The sequence below is a fragment of the Ochotona curzoniae genome, unplaced genomic scaffold, assembly GCF_017591425.1.
Source record: "Ochotona curzoniae isolate NIBS_2020 unplaced genomic scaffold, NIBS_Ocur_1.0 contig_430, whole genome shotgun sequence".
Lineage (NCBI taxonomy): Eukaryota > Metazoa > Chordata > Mammalia > Lagomorpha > Ochotonidae > Ochotona > Ochotona curzoniae.
Window position 1 is genome coordinate 15,065,650 of NW_024466219.1, and position 19,017 is coordinate 15,084,666.

Below are 19,017 nucleotides of genomic sequence, written 5' to 3' on the forward strand. Positions count from 1 at the left end.
TAAAATACTTAGTTAAGACAATGTGTGGTGAATAATTTCCTCTTAAATAATGTTTTTAATACTGAGCTTTTGAGTTTCAATAAAGGGGAAATTCTGCTAACAAACATTCCAATAATCTGGGGTGGAAAGTCCCAGCTATCACACTTGTTCCCACCCTTGCCAACTTCCAAAGCCTCAATACCATCAGTTTTTAGTAACACAATGCTCTCCAAAGGAATTCAGTAGAACCAACCTACTGAAGGTCTGAATAGATGTTCCCATTTTTCTTCAAAGAACTTAAATGGGGGAAGGAGGATGTGACGAAGCAGGTAAGCTGCCAGTTAGGCTGCCACATCCCATTCTGAAGTGTCATTCTCAAACTCAGCTATTCTGTTTTCAACCCAAGACAGGGGGTTGAAGGGGGAAGTAGCAAGTGCTGAACCAAATGCCTGGATCCTGTCACCCACTTGGGTGACCCAGAGGTGAGTTCCAGTTCCTGGCTTTGATTTGGCCTGGCCCTGGTTATTATGAGGATTAGGGGGGGTCCAATGAAAGAAAACCTATTGGTTATTCTGCTTTTCAAATAAATAAACATACATATACATCTTTTATAAAAACAACTTATATGGAAACTGTCAGAAGCCTAGCGCAAATTCCTTCAGCTACAGCCCAACCCAGAAAAGGAATGACTTAGATTAAACCTACTGATCTCGTGGATGATACTGGACTTTCAAGATGGGCGAAGGGAATCGAAACCTCTGGTCGCAGTCTCCTGAAAGAACATCCCACTGTGACACTATATTATCAGTGGAAGCACTCACGAGTTTATGACCATCTCGGCTCCAACTAGGAGATAAAAAGGGTAACTCAGAACATAAACTAAGTTAAAATAAATCACTTTAACTTGGTGGTATTACATTATTCTTCCAAGAAATTATTTTCTTATTAAAACCTGTAGCTATATGGAGGCCACAGTACGACATCTTAACACATGCATACAACATGTACTGATCAAGCTTTCTATAATGCCCTCATCATGACCCAGGGCTGCCTTCCTCCACTTCCTTATAACGTACCTAATAGGTTATTATGAACTAGTCACCTTTAGGTCATGATTCCTTTGATCCAACTCAAACTTGGTACCTGTTATCCAAATCAACTCTATCTTCATAACCCCTACAGCCTATAGTTATCACTTCCATGTTGAGACGGAGCTGTGACTTTTACTAGCTCCCACATATGAAGGAAAACTATTTTGTGACTGGCTTATTTCACTGGATCTTCCAGGCCGAACCATTCTGCACAAGTGGCAGGATTTCATTCTGTGCTACGGCTGAAGGGTACCCCACTATGTATATATACCACATCTTCTTTATCCAGCCACCTAATGATAAACATCTCACTTGAGTCCATTCCATTCTTGGGCTGTTGTGAACAGTGCTGCAGAGCAGTGATCTCTTGGGATTTTATGTCTTTTGGATGTATAAGCAGCAGTGGGACTGCTGGATGATATGACATCTCTACTAACAGTTCTTTAACATAACACCATACTGTTACCCATAGTGGCTGCAATAATTTAAATTTCCACCAACAGTGTGTGAAAGTCCTCCTTCCTTCACAACTTCACCAGCATTGGTTATTTTCAGTCCTTTTCATAATAACCATTCTAATAACTCTGAGGTGACAGCTTGTTGGGGTTATGATTTGCACCTTCCTAATGTCTCATGGTATTGAGCAGTTTTCATGTATCTGTTAGCCATTTGCATTTCTTCTTTTGAGAACTACCTACTCAAGTACTGGATTGGGTTTTACTCTTTTGAGTTCCCTACACAGTCTGGATATGAATCTTGGTCAGAAGAGCTCACAGATACTTTCCCCAATTCCACTGCCTGTCTCTTCACATTTCTGGTTATCTCTGTGCTGTGTAGGACCTTCCAAGTTTGATAGAATCCCATTTTCCTGGTTCGGCTTTTGAGTATGTGTGAGTCACATACATTGCCCTAGACCCAGGGCCATTCTTCTAATGCTTACTCAAATCCACAATAAGCTTTCAACTAAATAAGAATTCTTAATTTTATGACATTTTCACATCTAGTAGTGGCAACTTTAAAAAAAATAGTAATTCTTAATATTTCAAGATATCACTTAAAGTGGCGCAATAAAAGATTCAAAATCCTAGAAAAAAAATCTAAAATCAGTTGGCTCTTGAGGCTCATGTATACAGCACAATCACAAACTCGCAGAAAACTATCACTCTCCAGGTGGTAGAACTATGGAAAACCAGTTCTTTGTTATTTTTCATAATTATCTAAAACAATGATTGATGTTACTGTATAATCAAACATACATGTGTATTTTCAATGGGTAGGACTGATAGTTGCATGACTGAACATATACATAAACCACTGAATTCTATACTTTAGCAGGTGAACTGCTCTTAAAAACACGTGTACTAATTTCAGTCTTTATTGCAAGAACACAAGAAACACAAAGGACCTGGAAAGGAGCCAGTGCTCCCATTCTGCGAGACCATCAGTGTCCCAGCCCAGGCAGGGGCCAGGCCTCCTCCCGATTCCGTGCTCCATACTATCACTGTAACTGCCATTCAAACCAGGGAAACAGCCATGATTTTATTAATCTAGACTTGATTAGGTGCCTTCTTTTGGTGCCAAGTTCATTTAAAAAATAAATGCTATCCCAAAATAAAAACTTCTGATGTGGACAGAGAAGCTTCAGAGAGGAGTAAAATCAATAGGAATAAATATAAAAATAGACATTCGCTCAATACATTTGATAGAAAGCCCTAATTACTGAAAGACTTGGCATGTTTGTGAACATAGAACTGCTGGAATTGAAGAATCTGGACAAGGCTGGACTAGGCAACCAGTGCATCACTATTACCATAACACTATTACTGTAACAGATGCCACTTTTAAATAGCTCAATCCAGAACTGCAACACAAGACAATCATACTCATGAACTTCCTGGAAAGGTGCTTTAATGACCCCACGGGTTTAGTTAGGATCTACATAACCTACAAGAAATTGTATTACCAAGAACTAAGTATTTAAAATTCTGAATTTAAGTTATCTATATTGAACCAGGGGAATATATAGTCACAATTTACTTCCCCCAATTTAACCTATATTTAACATACTGATTGAGAACTTCCTTACCATAGAGAACAGACTGGATGGATGTGTGCACTAATTATTTTTGCAATGCCTCTTGTCAAGAAATCCCAAATGACAATTCGGCCATCATTACAACCAACCGCAAGCAGTGTGCCCCATCTGTTAAAGGTACAAGTGAGGGCCATGCTGATACAATCCAAAGTTCCATCAGCTTCCTAAAAATGAAAACAAAGACAAGAATAAAGACAGTAAAAACAAAGCATCCAAATTATCTAAGATCTTCTTACCACATGTCAAACACTTCACTCGAATCACAACACTAATGCATACCAAAATCTATGTGTCTTCATATACCTACTAAATGAACCAGAATGAAGAAAAATTTATAGGGGCTGGTAGGGTGGCATGGTGGGCAAAGCTGCTGCCTGTGGTACTGACATCTCATATGGGTACTAGTTCAACTCCTGGCTGCTCCATTTATGATCCAGCTCGCTGCTAGTGGGCTAACGAAAACAGGAGTGGAGCTGGGCCTCTGTAACCATGTGGGGAATGCAGATGAAACTCCTGGCTCTGGATCAGTCCAGCCTCAGCCACCACTGCATTCATTTGAAGAGTGGAATAGCACATCTCCTTTGTCCCCCATTACTCTGCCTTTCAAAACAAAACCAAAAAAAAACTCTGTGTTTTGTTTTTCAGATTTTACTTGAAACAGATACAGAGAAAAGGAGGGAGACAGAGACGTTCCATCTCCTCAAATGATTGCCAACAGCCAGGGCTGGGCTGATCCAGTGTTGGGAGCTAAGAGTTTCTTCCAGTCTCCCACATGGGTTCAGGGCCCAAGGCTTTGGACCATCCTCCACTGATTTCCCAGGCCAAAAGTAGGAAGCTAGATCATGAGTGAAGCTGGATCAGAAATGGACTGGAAGTTATTTAACAAATGAGAGAGAAATATCTACAAAGGGCAACCAAGAATTGTGGAAACAAAGGACAATGTTGTAGTAGAGTGTGTTAAGCGACCACATGAGATACCTACATCCCATACTGACTGCCTGGCTGAGTCCTGGATCCTCCACTTTCAATCCAGTTGCTAGCTAATGTGCCCTGGGAAGCAAATGATGATGAGGCAAGTATTTGGGTTCCTTCCATCCTTTGTGAGAAACTGGGATAGAGCTCCTGGCTTCAGTTTGGCCCAACCCTGGCTGTTGCAGGCAATTAGGGAGTGAACCAGTGGATGCGAGATTTGTGTGTGTGTGACTTTCAAATAAGTAAGTTTTATTATTTATTCAAATAAATAACTTTTAAGTAAAAAATCAAAAACGGTTTTTGGAAATAGATGTTCTTATTATCTCTCACTACTGCAACCTTGCACAGATTTTCTAGAGGGCAAACAGGCCAGCTTTTACAGTCACTAACAGTCACAGCTATTAATCCAGCAAACAAAGCTCCGGGACAACACTTTAAAACAAAAACCCTGGAGGAATCTATATGCACAGTATTAAGGAAATAAAATTATTTTGCATCAACATGAACCCATTTAGATACAATAACACATTCAATTATTATAAAATATATTTTAAAAGTGAGGTACAATTATACATATTACTGCTATGGAAAAACACTGATTGAAACTAGATAAAGTAGAGGCAAAAGCAATCCACATAACAGGAGGTGCTACCTTGAAAGTCTTGTATGTAAAGGCGAATGGCCTCTACCCACTTACAACAGCCAGCGATTCCCAGCCAACACTGCATATTCTGCCTTATGGTCAAAATTAAACACTTAGTTCCTTCTCAGAGCAGATTTATTACTTTAAGGGTTATCAAAAGACAAGAACAAAAAAGCAATTTTGTTCAAACACAAAAACTGGGTAGTAACCCTATTCCCAAAATCATGACAGAATTATACTCTTACCTCTGGGTAGTTCTGCCCAAAGGACTCTGCAAGAAAGCAAAGAAAAACAATTGATGGGAAATATGCAACACATGGGGGGCGGGGTCAGACAGCTCAGCAACAGCACCCTGCGGGGCCAGTAAAGCCAGGGGTCACATCATCTTCATCAGCCACATCAATACACTTCCTCTCCTTTCACTCCATGATCTCCTGAGTGCACTGCCAAGGCAATGTGACTTGTGCCACTGTGGCAGCGGAGAGGCAGGGGCAGATCTGAGAACCCAACAAACATTAAAGAGATCTGTAGAAACATGGAAAAATGTCACTCTTCCAAAGTACTTTTTTGCTTTCAAAATCAAAATAATTGTATATAAACACAGAATGAATGTATTAGGATTATTTTAAAATTAGCTTTAGGGGCAGGCACCTGAACAACAGTCAAGCTGCCCCTACTTGAGTATCTGGTTCAGGTTCCTGCTACTCTGTTTCTGATCCATCTTCCTGCTAACGTGCACCTGGGAGGCAGCAGGGACAACTCAAGTCCTTTCCCACAAAGGAAACCCGACTGAGCTTCAGGTTTCTTGTTTTGGCCTGGACCAGCCTTGGCTATTACACATTGGACGGAGGGTTTAGGAACCCAGCTCCAGGGTATGAAGGGCGACTGCTATAATAGCCTCTAGGCTGTTGTATAATCTGTCAGCTGGTTATATATGCAATTCCCTATACTTATTTCTTAGGCAAATAACATTTTCTGTAAGAAGTTTCATTTTAGCAGCAGAACCATCTGTCTGAAGCCAGGAGTCTAGAGCTTCTTCTAGGTGTCCCACATGGGTGTAGGGGCCCAAGGCCTTGAGTCATCCTCTGTTGCCTTCCCAGGCCCAGAGCTGGATCATAAGTGGAGTAACTAGGACTCAAACTGGCACCTATATGGGATGTTGGTGCTTGCAGGTGAAGAATCACTCAGCTGAGCCATCATGCCAGGCCCAGATGATTTGTTTCTAAAGAAGTTTGACAAGCAGCTTTACTGGCTTTGCCCTTTATAAAAATTAATAATTTACAAAAACAAAACAAAACAAACAAACCATGGGCTAGCATAGTGGTATAGCACACTAACTCTCAGCCTGAAGCAGCCAGCACTCTCATATGGGTGCAGTTCAAGTCCTAGCTGCTCTCACCCCAATCCAACTCCCTGTTAATCCAACTCCCTGCTTTCTCCCTGGGAAAGCAGCAGAGGATGGCCCAAAGCCTGGGCCCCTGCAGCCATGTGGGAAATCTACGAGAAGTTCCTAGCTCCCAGCTTTGGACCAGCCGGGCTCTGGGTACTGCTGCCATATTGGGGGAGGAAGGAACCAGTGAATGAAGATTCTCTCTCTCTCTCTCTCTGTAACTCTTCAAGTAAAATAAATCCTTAAAAAAGAAAAGATTTAATTTTAAAAAGTGAAACATTAAAACTTAACAAAGAAACACTGGCCCTGCAATGAAGAAAATAAATACAATACTACGACAGTGCCGGTAAATAAATTCCAGAAAAGGTAAACATTAAACCTAAGGTGGCTGGAGTGTATGAGTTTCAGATAAGAAGGACAGAAAACGCTAAAATTCTACCCAGATGAGTTTGTTAGGCCAGAGGCCCAGACCCCACTTGAGACGCCTGCACCCCCTATCAGAGCACCTGGCTTGAGTCCCAACTCGCCTCCTGGCTGCCTTCTGGCTAACGTGCGTCCCAGGAGCTAAAGGGGTAAGCAGCTGAGTTCCTACTGCCCATGCAGGAGAACCAGAGCTCCTGGCTTCTGGCTTTGGCCTGGCCCACCCCTGATGCTGCAGGCATGTGGGGAGTAACCCAAAAAAGGGAGACTTCCTTACCTCTTATTCTTTCCTTCACATAATCAAACAAATAAAATTTACTTATTAAAAGTAAGAAAATAAATTCCAGGTAAACAAAATTGTCTTGGTTTTCAAAACATAAGGCCAGAATATACATACGTATGTACTGTAGATAGAAACAGCTGCCATCCACTGGATGACTTCCCAAACTCCTTTAACAGCTGAGGTTAAACCTGGGAACCAGAAACTCAATCCAAGTCTCCCACATGGGTGACAGGAACCATCACTGCATCCTCCCAGGTCTGCATTAGCCAGAAGTAGGGGTCGGGAGCCCGAGCCAGAACCCACACCCAGGGACTCCGAAATGAGATGCAGGGATCCCAAGCAGCATCTTAACTGCCACACAAAACACACACTATAAGAAACAGTATCATGTTAAGTGAGAAGAACAAGCTGCAAATAATGTACATATAAAGGTTATATTTCAACAAAGAACAGGCATAACGGCTCAATTGGTTAATCCTCCCCTTAAAACACCAAGCATCCTATATGGGAGCAAGTTCATGTCCCCACTGCTCTACTTCCAATCTAGCTTTTTGCTTACAGCCTGGGAAAGCACTGGAGAATGGCCCCAAGCCTGGAGACCCTGCACTCACATGAGAGACCTAGAAGAAGTTCCTGAATCCTGGCTTCGGATCGGTGCAGCACCAGCCATTGCTGTCACTTGGGGAGTGATTCATCGGATGGAAGATCTTGCTCTCTGTCTCTCCTTTTCTCTGTATGTCTGACTTTGTAATAAAAGTTAAAAATAAATAAATAAATGTTTGTTTACTTGAAAAGCATCTAATGCTGAAACAGGGAACCTTTTTTCCTACCAAAGGTCATCTGGATATTTGTTAAGGATTTATTCTTTTTTATTTGAAAGGCAGGGTAACAGAGACATCTGCTGGTTTACTCCCCGAATGGCTGCAATAACTGGGACTGTACTAGACCAAAGCTAGGAGCCAGGAGTCTTCAGGGTCTCCCATATGAGGCAGGGCCCAAGCACTTGGACCACCTTCCTTCAGGTGCTTTCCAGGCCTGCAGCAGGGAACTATATCAGCAGAAGCAGAGCAGCTGGGACTTGAACTGATGCCCATTTGGATGCCAACGTTGCAGACAGCATCTTCACTTGTTATGCCACCATGCTGGCTCTGCTCTGGATAATAACATTTATAGCATTTGTGGTCACACAAAGTTATCAACTTAAAAATGAGCCTGTTGGGCCCAGCGGCATGGCCTAGCGGCTAAAAGTCCTTGCCTTGGAGGTGCTGGGATCCCATGTGGGCGCCTGTTCCAGTCCCAGCAGCCCTGCTTCCCACCCAGTTCCCTGCCTGTGACCTGGGAAAGCAGTCAAGGATAGCCTGGAGCCTTGGGACTTGCACCCGTGTGGGAGACCTGGAGGAGGTTCCTGGCTCCTTGCTTTGGATAGGCACAGCACAGGCCATTGCAGTCACTTGGGGAGAGAATCATCGGATGGAGGATACTTCTCTCTGTCACTCCCTCTCTGTATATCTGACTTAGCGATAAATCATTAAAAAAAAATAACTGTTATGGATTTCCTGAATTTGGAGTCCCCCCAGGATCCCTAAGATCAGGCACAGGCCAATTGGTATTGTGGATCTTACGCTGCCTCTAGGCCAGACTTCCCCACCCGATCTAATGAAAGACCAACAGCTGCACCAGCAGTAATCTCAGGCGGATGCCTCATTTCGCTAAGGTGCCCACACTTCCATTTGCAGCTTACTTCTGCCAGATCCCACACTGAACTCATCTCATTCAACTGTCAATTAACTTATGTGGCAGCTGTTATATGCCATTTCATAGGTGAAAGTTTTGCTAAAAAGTTAAATAAATTCACACACTGATAGCAAAAAACTGGCAAAATCTGACCCAAAAATTGTACGAGAGAACTTGAAAAAGATCACGGAAACTGTATTACGACAAAATTACATATGGATTTCAAAAACTCCTTGCACCAACATGAACTAATGTTTTAATTCCCTCTTGGATGAACTTTTTCTTTTAAGATTTATTTACTTTTGGGACCGGTGTGGTGGCCTAGCAGCTAAAGTTCTCGCCTTGAACGCGCCGGGATCCCATATGGGCACTGGTTCTAATCCTGGCTGCTCCGCTCCCCATCCAGCTCCCTGAATGGGAGATCTCCCGTCCAATGACGGGATGGGAAGTGGAGCAACCAGGATACGAACAGGTACCCATATGGAATACACAGTGCTTGTAGGTTTAGGATTAGCCAATTGAGCCAGCACATTGGTCCCTGAAGGAACTTTCTGAAGTATCCTTAAGACTCTTAAATGCAATCACACTAAAAACCTATAGAATCTTATCCAAACTTGACCTAAAACTACTGCTTCAGGATTTGATAAAACATAAAGTCAAAATTTGCCCATTTCCTTTCTGCATGCCTTCTTCAGTCAACAACAACCTGCATCAGTGTGAGCAGGCATGAGCTCTGTCAGGGCCTAGCAATACACTTCAACAAGTGAGCAAGCCACATGCAATTGCTCCCCAGTGACAGCCTGTCCTGTCCACTTGATTCCATGTTTCCGCTTTGCTGGAGATGCTAATGAAAAAGAGCTTGAGTGTTCTACTTTCCCTCTTGCTTATGGAGCCCAAGGGCAACACATGACAAACTTCTGGATGAGGATCTTTACAGTTATTCTTAAGTTGAGATGCAGAGGAGTCTGGCGCAATAGCATAGTGGCTAAAGTCCTTACCTTGCACACGCCAGGATCCCATATGGGTGCCAGTTCTAATCCCAGCAGCTCCACTTCCCATCCAGTTCCCTGCTTGTGGCCTGGGAAAGCAGTCAAGGACGGCTCAAAGCCTTGGGACCCTGCACCCATGTGGGAGACCCAGAAGAGCTCCTGGCTCCTGGCTTGGGATTGGCTCAGTTCCAGCCGTTGTGGCTGCTTGGGGAGTGAACCAACAGACGGAAGATCTTCCTCTCTGTCTCTCCTCCTCTCTGTATATCCGCCTTTCCAATAAAAAAATACTAAAAATAAATCTTTAAAAAAAAAAGTTGAGATGCAGAGAGCACAAGTGCATTAGTGAGCTCCGGTCCCTCAGCTCACTCCAAAGGCCCTGAAGACCTTAGCCAGGGTCTCCCACAAGTGGCAAGAACCCAATCTCCAAAGCCATCCCCACTTGCTCCCCTGCCTGGGACCCAGAGTCGGCACTGAATCCAGACATCCTGACGTGGGATCCAGGTGTCTTCCTCCCCCACCCCAGCCACAGGCCCTCCTTGCCTGAGTGCCAAAGGAGTCACCTGCAGTGTTACAGTCGGGCCCAAGTAGAAGACATCCTCCTCAGGAAACCCTGTGTGCCTCCCTTTTACATTTTGGGTTTTCAGCCTCATTAGGTTTCCTACCACTCGGCTTAACGGCAGGTGCCCCTATCAGGTACCACCTTTAGCGATGTGCCCCTCCTCTGCATCCACCTGCTTGGAACCTGAGGCAGCTTTCAGTGCATCCCACGGGCTTCTTCTGCTTCCTTCTTTTTTCCTATTTGAATCCCTTCACTCTTCCAGGCCTCTCAGTCCTCCTCCCAGTCTCCTAACAGGGAATGAAGTCTATTCACTGGATTGTCAACACGAGCTCTTCTTAAAGACGTGACTGCCACGAGCTCTTCTGTCTCATGGATCCTCCCTCCTATTAGTCCTGTTACTTTCTGCTCGCCAACCAATACCACCCTAAACCATCAAAACCCAGGACAGTTCAGGTCCTGAGCAGCACTTCCATTCGGACTCCTCCATCTATGTCCATCAGTGAGGCACTGTCAGGACTTCTTGTAGAGAAATGCCATGTCTGTGTCCTGCCACACCCCATCCCATCACAAATACTTTACTCTCAGGAACCTTCCATCTCCATAACGAGCCAGCTACCTCTTTCAGAGGACTAGCCTGTCACCTTTACTCCATCCAGACCTCACAGGGATGGGTCCTCTCGATCTCTACTGCCTTGCGCACACCTTCCTAAAACCAACAGTATTGGGCCTCTGCCTGAGTGGCTGATGGGGCCTACAGCCCAAAGACTCACAGTGCAGCCCATTCTCTGTTCCACAATTAGCATCTATGGGAAGGCACCACACTGGTCTGTACTCACTTCTCCATCTACATGGCTAAGTACATGGCAGGCACTTAAGAACGTGCTCAGCTCTACCTGTACCTTCCTGTACCTCACTGTTAGCTAATGTGTCATTTATTCCTCCTCACTCTCCTTAATTACAGACAATTATCCAAGATCTTGGCCATTTTCTTTTTCTGCCCTTCCTCTCCTCTGGTTTCGTCCTGGACTCACAAGGTTTCTGCTGACCCGCCTACAGGAGTGTCAACTTCAGTCACCCTCACTTGTCTCCTGAAGTCCAGATCCACGCTCAGTGTCCTTAGGTTTGAGTCATCGCGTCATATTCATCCCTTACCACACGTCCATTTACTGTTCTCACCACCACCACAACCTGCTGTTACTAAATTCTACCAACTCTGCCTCCTCGGTGCTGTTTCCCAGTTCCTAGTCTGGCCTTCCTCCTCGTCTCATCCACCACCAACAACCAGATTGGTTTCACTATTCAAACAACTTCAAGCCTCAACCACAACCTTACACAATCCTAACCCCAACTGAGTGATTTACCAAAATCCTGCAATGGATCTACCCCCACCTCTCCTGAAATATACAAGCTTCTCAGTTTGGCATTAAAGAACCTCTACCAAACAAATGGCACCAGCCCAACCTGTTTTCCTTAGTAACAACACTCACCAAGTGGGCTGACAAGAAAATTCTGCAGGTGCTCATTCACCGATGTCTTAACACAACAGTTATCACCTCCTCCCACACCATCACCCCCTTGTCAGCATGCCACTCAGGTCACCCACTCCCCCAGTGTGCTGCAATTCCCTTTCTGCACGTGCCCCAGTCCATAGTCACCTTTCCACCCATCCGAACAAGGGGCTCCACAGCCATGACCCCTGCACTATCCAATTTCCACAGTTACTCTGACTTCTCCCAACAGAAAGTTCCTTAAAGGAAAAAAAAATCTCAGAAATTATGACATCCTTTGGACGGTCGGCGCCTCCCCTGAATCTGTCACGAGGAACCACACCCTTAGGCACAGCTAACGGTGTGGGACTCCTGGAAAACCTCAAGATTCCCAAAACTCCCATCACCTAATGAAAGCCCTTAAGATCAGACCTCGGGAACAACCCGAGTTAAGGGGCAGGGAAGAAGGGACTCGAAGGAAGGGGGACAAAAGGCAGCCAGCTCTGCAGCCTCCCCACCCCGTTTCACACGCCGGACCCTGCCGCTCACACCGGACGCCAGTGTAACCGGCTCCCAACGCCCCTGCGCCCTTGGCTCGCCTACTGCCTGCTCACGACCGCCCGAGTCCATTTTCCTCTGGTTCAGTGCAACACTTGCAGAAAAACCTCCAAGTCCCCTCCTTAGACATCGCGTCTTTCTAAATAAACACATAAAAGGAAACCCGGACAAGTGCCCAATGTCCGCCTCGCGTCTTCGAAGCCGCGGAGCTCCGACCCCAAGCACTCGCTCGGGGCGGCCCTGGGAGCCGCAGCCGAGGCCCCAGCCGGCGTCCCCGTCGCTGCACACCGATCCCAGGGCGGCGACGCAGGCCGCCTGGCCAGCAGCGGGGCTCCCCGAGCTGCTGCTGCTCCGCTCGGCAGCGCCCGGGCACCGAGTCCCGGGAGACTGCAGTCGCCACCCCCGCACCCGGCACCACGGCCCTCCTCACCGAGTAGCTCGAGGTTCATCCCTGCGGACTCGGGCCGCCCGGCCTCGGCTCGGCCAACGACGCCTGCCGCCCCTGTCGCTCCTGCCCGCGTCGAGAAGAGCCCGGCGCCAGCTCCCGACACTTTCAGACTTGGGAGGACCCGCGGCTTCCGCTGGCTTCCCTCCTTCCTTCTGCGTTTCCAGTGGGCTGCCCAGAGATGTGCCTAACTAGAAAGAAACACAAACTCTCTCAGGATTGACACCATATGAGTTTTGTTAAGTTACAAAAGTGTTCTTGTCAACAGGGCTTTTAAAAGGGCGACAATGTGAAGCCATTTTCTGTGGGAGCGTGTAGCTCAGTGAGAAATTTCAGGCATGTGTGTAAGCCTACCACTGGGTGCTGTATTGTGTGTTCTGCTGTGTGGTCCGGGCGGGCTGCCTTAGGGTCGGCAGGGAAGGTTCCGGACGGGTCCTCTTGGCGTAGGAGAGCGGGAAAGCTTGTGTCCTTCAGACGGGAGTGTGCTGCTAGGGGGCGAGCCTCTGTGCGTGCGGGGTTCCTGGACCTCCTGCGTGCGGGGCCCCTGGACCTCCGAGCGTGCGGGATCCCTGGGTGCCCCAGCGCTCCGGCACAGCAACTGTGAGGGAAGTCTGCGCACACACATTACGGGGTCAGATTCCAGGTGTAGACTGTGTGGTTTCATCCAGGAAGGAGGAGAAGCAGAGGCTCCACGGAAAATAAGCGTCGGGCCGGTCACCCCAACTCACCCCACCTCTGGGCGGCACCTAGGTGTGCTCATATTGTAAAATAGGGGGTGATGGTAATAATAATAGTACTTATAGGACAATCGTGAGGATTACTGAGTTATCCCAGTGCCTGGATGTGCAAGGCTCCTGTGGGGATGCCTTCGTATATCCGAAGCATTGGTAAAATGTCATCCTAGGTAGTTCATGGCCAACTACGCTTTAAAAAAAAGATGTATTTATTTTTATTACAAAGTCAGACATACAGAGAAGAGCAGAGACATGATTCATTCCCCAAGTGACCACAACGGCTGGTGCTGCGCCGATCAGAAGCCAGGAACCAGGAACTTCCTCCAGATCTCCCACATGGGTGCAGGGTCCTAAGGCTTTGGGCCATCCTTGACTGCTTTCCCAGGCCACAAGCAGGGAGCTGGATGGGAAGTGGAGCAGTGGGATTAGAACCGGCGCCCATCTGGGATCCCGGCATGTTCAAGGCGAGGACTTTAGCCGCTAGCTAGGTCACGCCACTGGGCCCCAACAATGCTTTTTAATGAGAGCGTTGCTGTGCGTTTTAGCAGTCATGTATTATCAGCCTTGCTCTTCAACTCTGCCCACAGGATAAGGAGGATGAGTTACTTACTTTTAACATGTGTAAATGTGTTTTTGTCTTGCATGAGGTAACCTATCTTGAGGATGGAGTATTAATCTTGCAGGATTTTTAAGCAAGGAATAATATGATCAGGTCGGTGTTTGAGAAATAAAATGCTTCAGAGCCATGTGGAGTAAGGATTGATTACAGGGTGAAACTAACTAGGACTCCACTGCAGTAATTCTGTGGAGCGACTTGAAATGAAATCTCTTTAGAGGGGCAAGTGTGGGGCAACCCGTTAAACTGCTTCCTGCAATGCTAGCATTCCATATGAGTCACCTGGTGACTCAGGTGGACATCTAAGGAGTGAACCAGCAGATGGAAGGGTTGTGTGTGTGTGAATTCTGCCTTTCAAATAAAAACCCACAGGAGAAGGGGGGAAAGGAAGGCAATGATTGCAAGAACAGTGTGTGAGACAGACCTAAGAACAGAATGAGCAAGACCTGTCTGGAAAGCAGTGGAGGGGCAGGAGTCTGACATGACATCCCCACTTCCAGTCTGGGTGATCCCGTTTGCCAGGACAGAGAATGCAGGAGATGCACAGCTGGCAGGATGGGTGGAGTCCGGTTTGGGTGATGCTCAGATTCAAGGGGCATGTGAGAAATACAGGTGGTCATACAGGCCTGGAATTCAAAGAGAGCTAGGCTGAAGAGCTACTGTATTGCATCAGTTTAAGTATGTATCCTTTTTTGTTGTACAATTTTAAAATTTATTTTCATTTCATTTGAAAGGCAGAGACAACGTGAGAGATTATCCATCTGCTAGTTCCCTCCCCAAATGCAGAAACAGCCAAGCCTGGCCCAAGCTCAAGCTGGGATTCACAAAGTTGACATGAGTGTTGGACCTGCTCCCTGCTGCCTTCCCAGGGTGCACGTTAGCAGGGAGCTGCAGCAGAAGCACAGACTAGCCAGGGCTCAAACCAAGCACTCTAACACGGGTGTAGATAGCCTAAAACAAGGCTTTTTATTTTTTATTTTTCATTTTTTTCCAGAAAAGGCCAGAACTAGGGAGAAAGATTTCCCATCCACTGGTTTACTTTCCAGATAGTCATAGCAGTCAAAGGCAGGAATTTCCTCCAGGTCTCCCACATGTGTGTCAGGGACTCAAACACTTGGACTCTCTTCTCTTGTTTTCCCAGGCCATTATGGGAGCTTGATCACAAGTGGAGCAGCCAGAACAAGAGTTTGGAATACTGGTGTTACAGGTGGCTGCTTTTATGTGCTAGGCCAAATTCTTGGCCTTCAAAACCTTAGCTGCTATACCAACCACATGTGCTCATTTTTCTTTCTTTCTTCCTCTCTTTCTTTCTTTCTTTCTTTCTTTCTTTCTTTCTTTCTTTCTTTCTTTCTTTCTTTCTTTCTTCCTTCCTTCCTTCCTTCCTTCCTTCCTTCCTTCCTTCCTTCCTTCCTTCCTTCCTTCCTTCCTTTTTCCTTCCTTTTTCCTTCCTTCCTTTCTTTCTTTCGCTCTCTCTTTTTGTTTTAATCATTTAAGAGGAGAGATTGTCCGCTGCTTCACTCCCTAAATGGTCACAACAGCCAGTCTGGCCCAGCCCAAAGCCAGAAGCCCAGAACTTTCCACATGGCTGGCAGGGGCCCAAGTACTTGGGCTATCTGCCGATTCTGGACACATTAGCAGGAACCTAGATCAGAAGCAGAGCAGTTAAATATTCAAATCAACCCTGCAATATGGAAGGACAACACATATGAGTACCTTATAACTCATCGTATCTTTGATTTAGTGAAAAACAAGGTAATTGGTAGACTTCTTTACAAGGGTTAAAATTAATTAATACAATTAACTGCCAATGAAGAGTACCCAGATTTGTGTATTGAATGGAGGAAATGCTATTTTCCAGCCCTGAAGCCACGTGTGGCTGTCACTCAGACTGCATTAATAAGGTCATGATTCCCAGCAAGGCTCAGCTTGCATCTCATTGAACCCTGAATTCTGCTGGCGGATACTGACTCCTCCTCCAGGTAAAATGTTATGAATTATCTGAATGGAGCACCTCCCAGTCAGCCACAATATGCTCCGGCAGCTGGCTCAATGCTTAGATTACAAGGAGTGGGGTCGTAGGAGCTTCACCCAGTAGTCTTCCACCTTAGCATATCTGGGCTACTTCAAAAAGCAAAGGTGCCTGCGTCCAACTCTGGATAGTCTGAGTTAACTGCAGAACTTGCCTAGAACATTTTTTTTAAACTCGGTAGGAGCCAGGCACAGTAGCCTAGCAACTAAAGTCCTCAACTTGCATGTGCTGGGATCCCATATGGGCACCTTCTAATCTCGAGAGCCCAGCTTCCCATCTGGCTCCAGGCTTGTGGCCTAGGAAAGCAGTCAAGGATGGCCCAAAGCCTTGGGACCCTGCACCCACATGGGAGACTTGAAAGAGGCTATGGACTTCTGGCTTTGGTCAGCTTAGCTCCAGCCATTGTGGCCACTTGGGGAGCGAGTCATCAGAAGGAAGATTTTCCTGTCTCTTCTCTCTGTATATTGGACTTTACAATTAGAAAGATGAATATTAAAAAAAATCTCTGTGGGAAATCCTTTTTTATTAAAGACTTATTTTTACTGGAAAGGCAGATTCACAGAGAGGAGAGACAAAGAGATCTTCTGTCTACTGGCTCACTCCCCAGTGGCCATAATGGCTGGAACTAAGCTGACCCAAAACCAGCAGCCTCTTCTGGTCTTCCCACATGGATGCCGAGTCTTAAAACTTTGGACCATCCTTCGCTACTTTCCCAGGTCACAAGCAGGGAACTGGATGGAAGTGGAACAGCCGAGACATGATCTGGCACCCACATGGAATGCTGGTACTTGCAGGTGAAGCATTAGCCAGTTGAGCCATCATGCCAACCCTTCTGCCTAGAACATTTGTGGTCTCTGATATGCTTAAAAGCTTTCATATGATTCTTTTAGTTGTTGTCATTGTTATATTTTTATTTTGAATTTTTAAATTTTGTGGTACAATTTTGTATAGACTGGGATGATTCTAATATACAGTGTTAAGAACCATAGGAGGAGGTTGGTGTTGCCACCATAATCATTGGCTAAAACAAAATAAAAGGTAAAAAAATATATGCGTAAAAGATTATTTATTTTAAAGCCAAAGTGACACACAGAGAAAGACACATAGAGAGATCTTCCATTCAATGATTCACTTTCCAAATGGCCTCAATAACCAAGCCAAAGTCAGGAGCAAGAAACTCTATGCTACTCTCCCACATGAGTAGCTGGCTCTGCTTTCCCAGGTACATTAGTAGCAAGCTCGATTGGAAACAGAGCAGCTGGGGGACTCAAATCAGCACTGGGATGTGAGACAGCAGCACCCCAAGGTGTGACATAATGTACTGCACCACAGTGCCCCCCCCCGCCCACCCCAAAAACATACTCTGGATCATGAGTGTGCATGATATCAGTGAGGACACAGACTTCAATAGAGCTCAGAAAGAAAGCAGGCAATAGCTTTGAATTCCCTAGTAAGAAGGATTGGCAGGGGAAAAAAGATGCTCATTTGAATGTACACCTCCAATAATGGAAAACTACACTAGAGAAAGTTAAGCCTTGTCATATTGCCTATAGTTTCAAAATGCTGAAATTTTTCAAACGTAGAGAGATTTGTCTTTGCATGTTTCACAGGATCCAGAAAATTAAGTAGCTACTACAGTCGGCCTTGGTGTGTCCACCACAAGCTGGCACTCACAGAGTACCCTGCGTCCTGGCCATAGTTAACCACACTATGGGTATGCCTCAAGATTCCCTTCCCCAAAATTTTCAGCACAGACCAATTAACCCCCACAATGTGACACATCTCTGTTGTGTTGAAGAGAGCAAGTGTGAATTAAGACTCATGGCTCCTAATAAATAGAAGCCACAGTAGTTGGCTGAAGGTGGAGAAATGAAGCAGAGGTTCAGAAATAAGTCAAGTCCACTTTCTACACCTCCTGGGGCCCGAGAGCAGCTGCACCAATGCCCGCTCTGCTGCTGTGGCTTCTTGGACATGGGCCCTTGCTGCTGGCAGCAGTGGAAGGCAGACAATCCCAACTGACCTGAATACAAGGGAGGATGCTCAAAGCCTGTGTGTGTTGGAAGAGCATAGGAAAGGAAAAGAAAGAAAAGGAAGGGCATACAGAAGGGGTGGTATTTGTCAAGCATTTGCCAAATAAATCCATTTAATTGATACAAAAATTTTTTAAGATTGGTTTAAGATAGATTTGTATCTAATCTGTTCAATATTAATTAAAAATAAAATAAATAGTCCTTTGTGTATCTGCAAAAAAAAGAGACTTTAGACAAAATGCCATCAATAGGAAGTCAAAAATAACAGAATGAGGGAACTTAGGACAAGCTAATGCAAAGACAGCTGGGGTGGGGGATGGGGGCACAATTTGTTAAAGTACAACTGATGCTCTGTCCTGCGTTCCAGAATTTGATACAGCCGGAAGGCATGATGGGAAGTCTCCACTTTATTTGTCCTGCAGAAGATCAATGAGGAGTTGAGACAAGCACTTCCAAACCCAGACACTGTTCTAGCTTTTCATACCACATAGAGATAAAAAGCAAACTTCTTGTAGGAAACTTATAGCCATTCATAATGGCCTCAAGTTATGTCTGAAATAATCAATGGTGATTCAGTTTAGGAGCCATCATTATTTCTCAAATCAGGTGTGCTTCATAGCTTCAATAACTATTTAAAACCTATCTATGATTCTTGGTGAATAGAAAGTAATTCATTTCAGATGGGGAACCAGTAAGGATGCTATCACTTACCTTATAAGGTAGCAAAACAGGTTAGAGAAGTCTGTTACTTAAAAAGAGCAGAGAGTTGATGATCAAGCAATTGTAAAAGAACACTTTGTTGGGCAGGCATTTAGCCTGGCAGTTAAGATGCCCTCATTCCAACTAAGAATGCCTGAGCTCAATTTCTGGCTCAGCTCCAGATTCTAGCTTTCTGCCCAATGCAGATGCTGGGAAGCTGCAGGTGGTGGGGCATGGGCAGGTGTTGGGCAGCAGCAGGTTGGT

The 19,017-nt window shown here is 45.5% G+C and overlaps 1 protein-coding gene across 3 annotated transcripts in view; it reads right to left on the bottom strand.

Annotated features, from left to right (window-relative positions):
* Nucleotides 1-12,756, bottom strand: part of RBBP5 (RB binding protein 5, histone lysine methyltransferase complex subunit) — a 32,969-nt gene extending 20,213 nt beyond the window's left edge. For all 3 annotated transcript variants that reach the window (XM_040985511.1, XM_040985509.1, XM_040985510.1), the window contains exons 1-4: nucleotides 12,631-12,756; nucleotides 5,026-5,051; nucleotides 3,157-3,329; nucleotides 685-825 (exon numbers count right to left, since the gene is read on the bottom strand). In XM_040985511.1, the coding sequence (XP_040841445.1) occupies nucleotides 685-825; nucleotides 3,157-3,329; nucleotides 5,026-5,051; nucleotides 12,631-12,649 (359 nt within the window). In that variant the 5' untranslated portion in view covers nucleotides 12,650-12,756. The remainder of the gene's footprint in view (nucleotides 1-684; nucleotides 826-3,156; nucleotides 3,330-5,025; nucleotides 5,052-12,630) is intronic.
* Nucleotides 12,757-19,017: the final 6,261 nt, after the last annotated feature.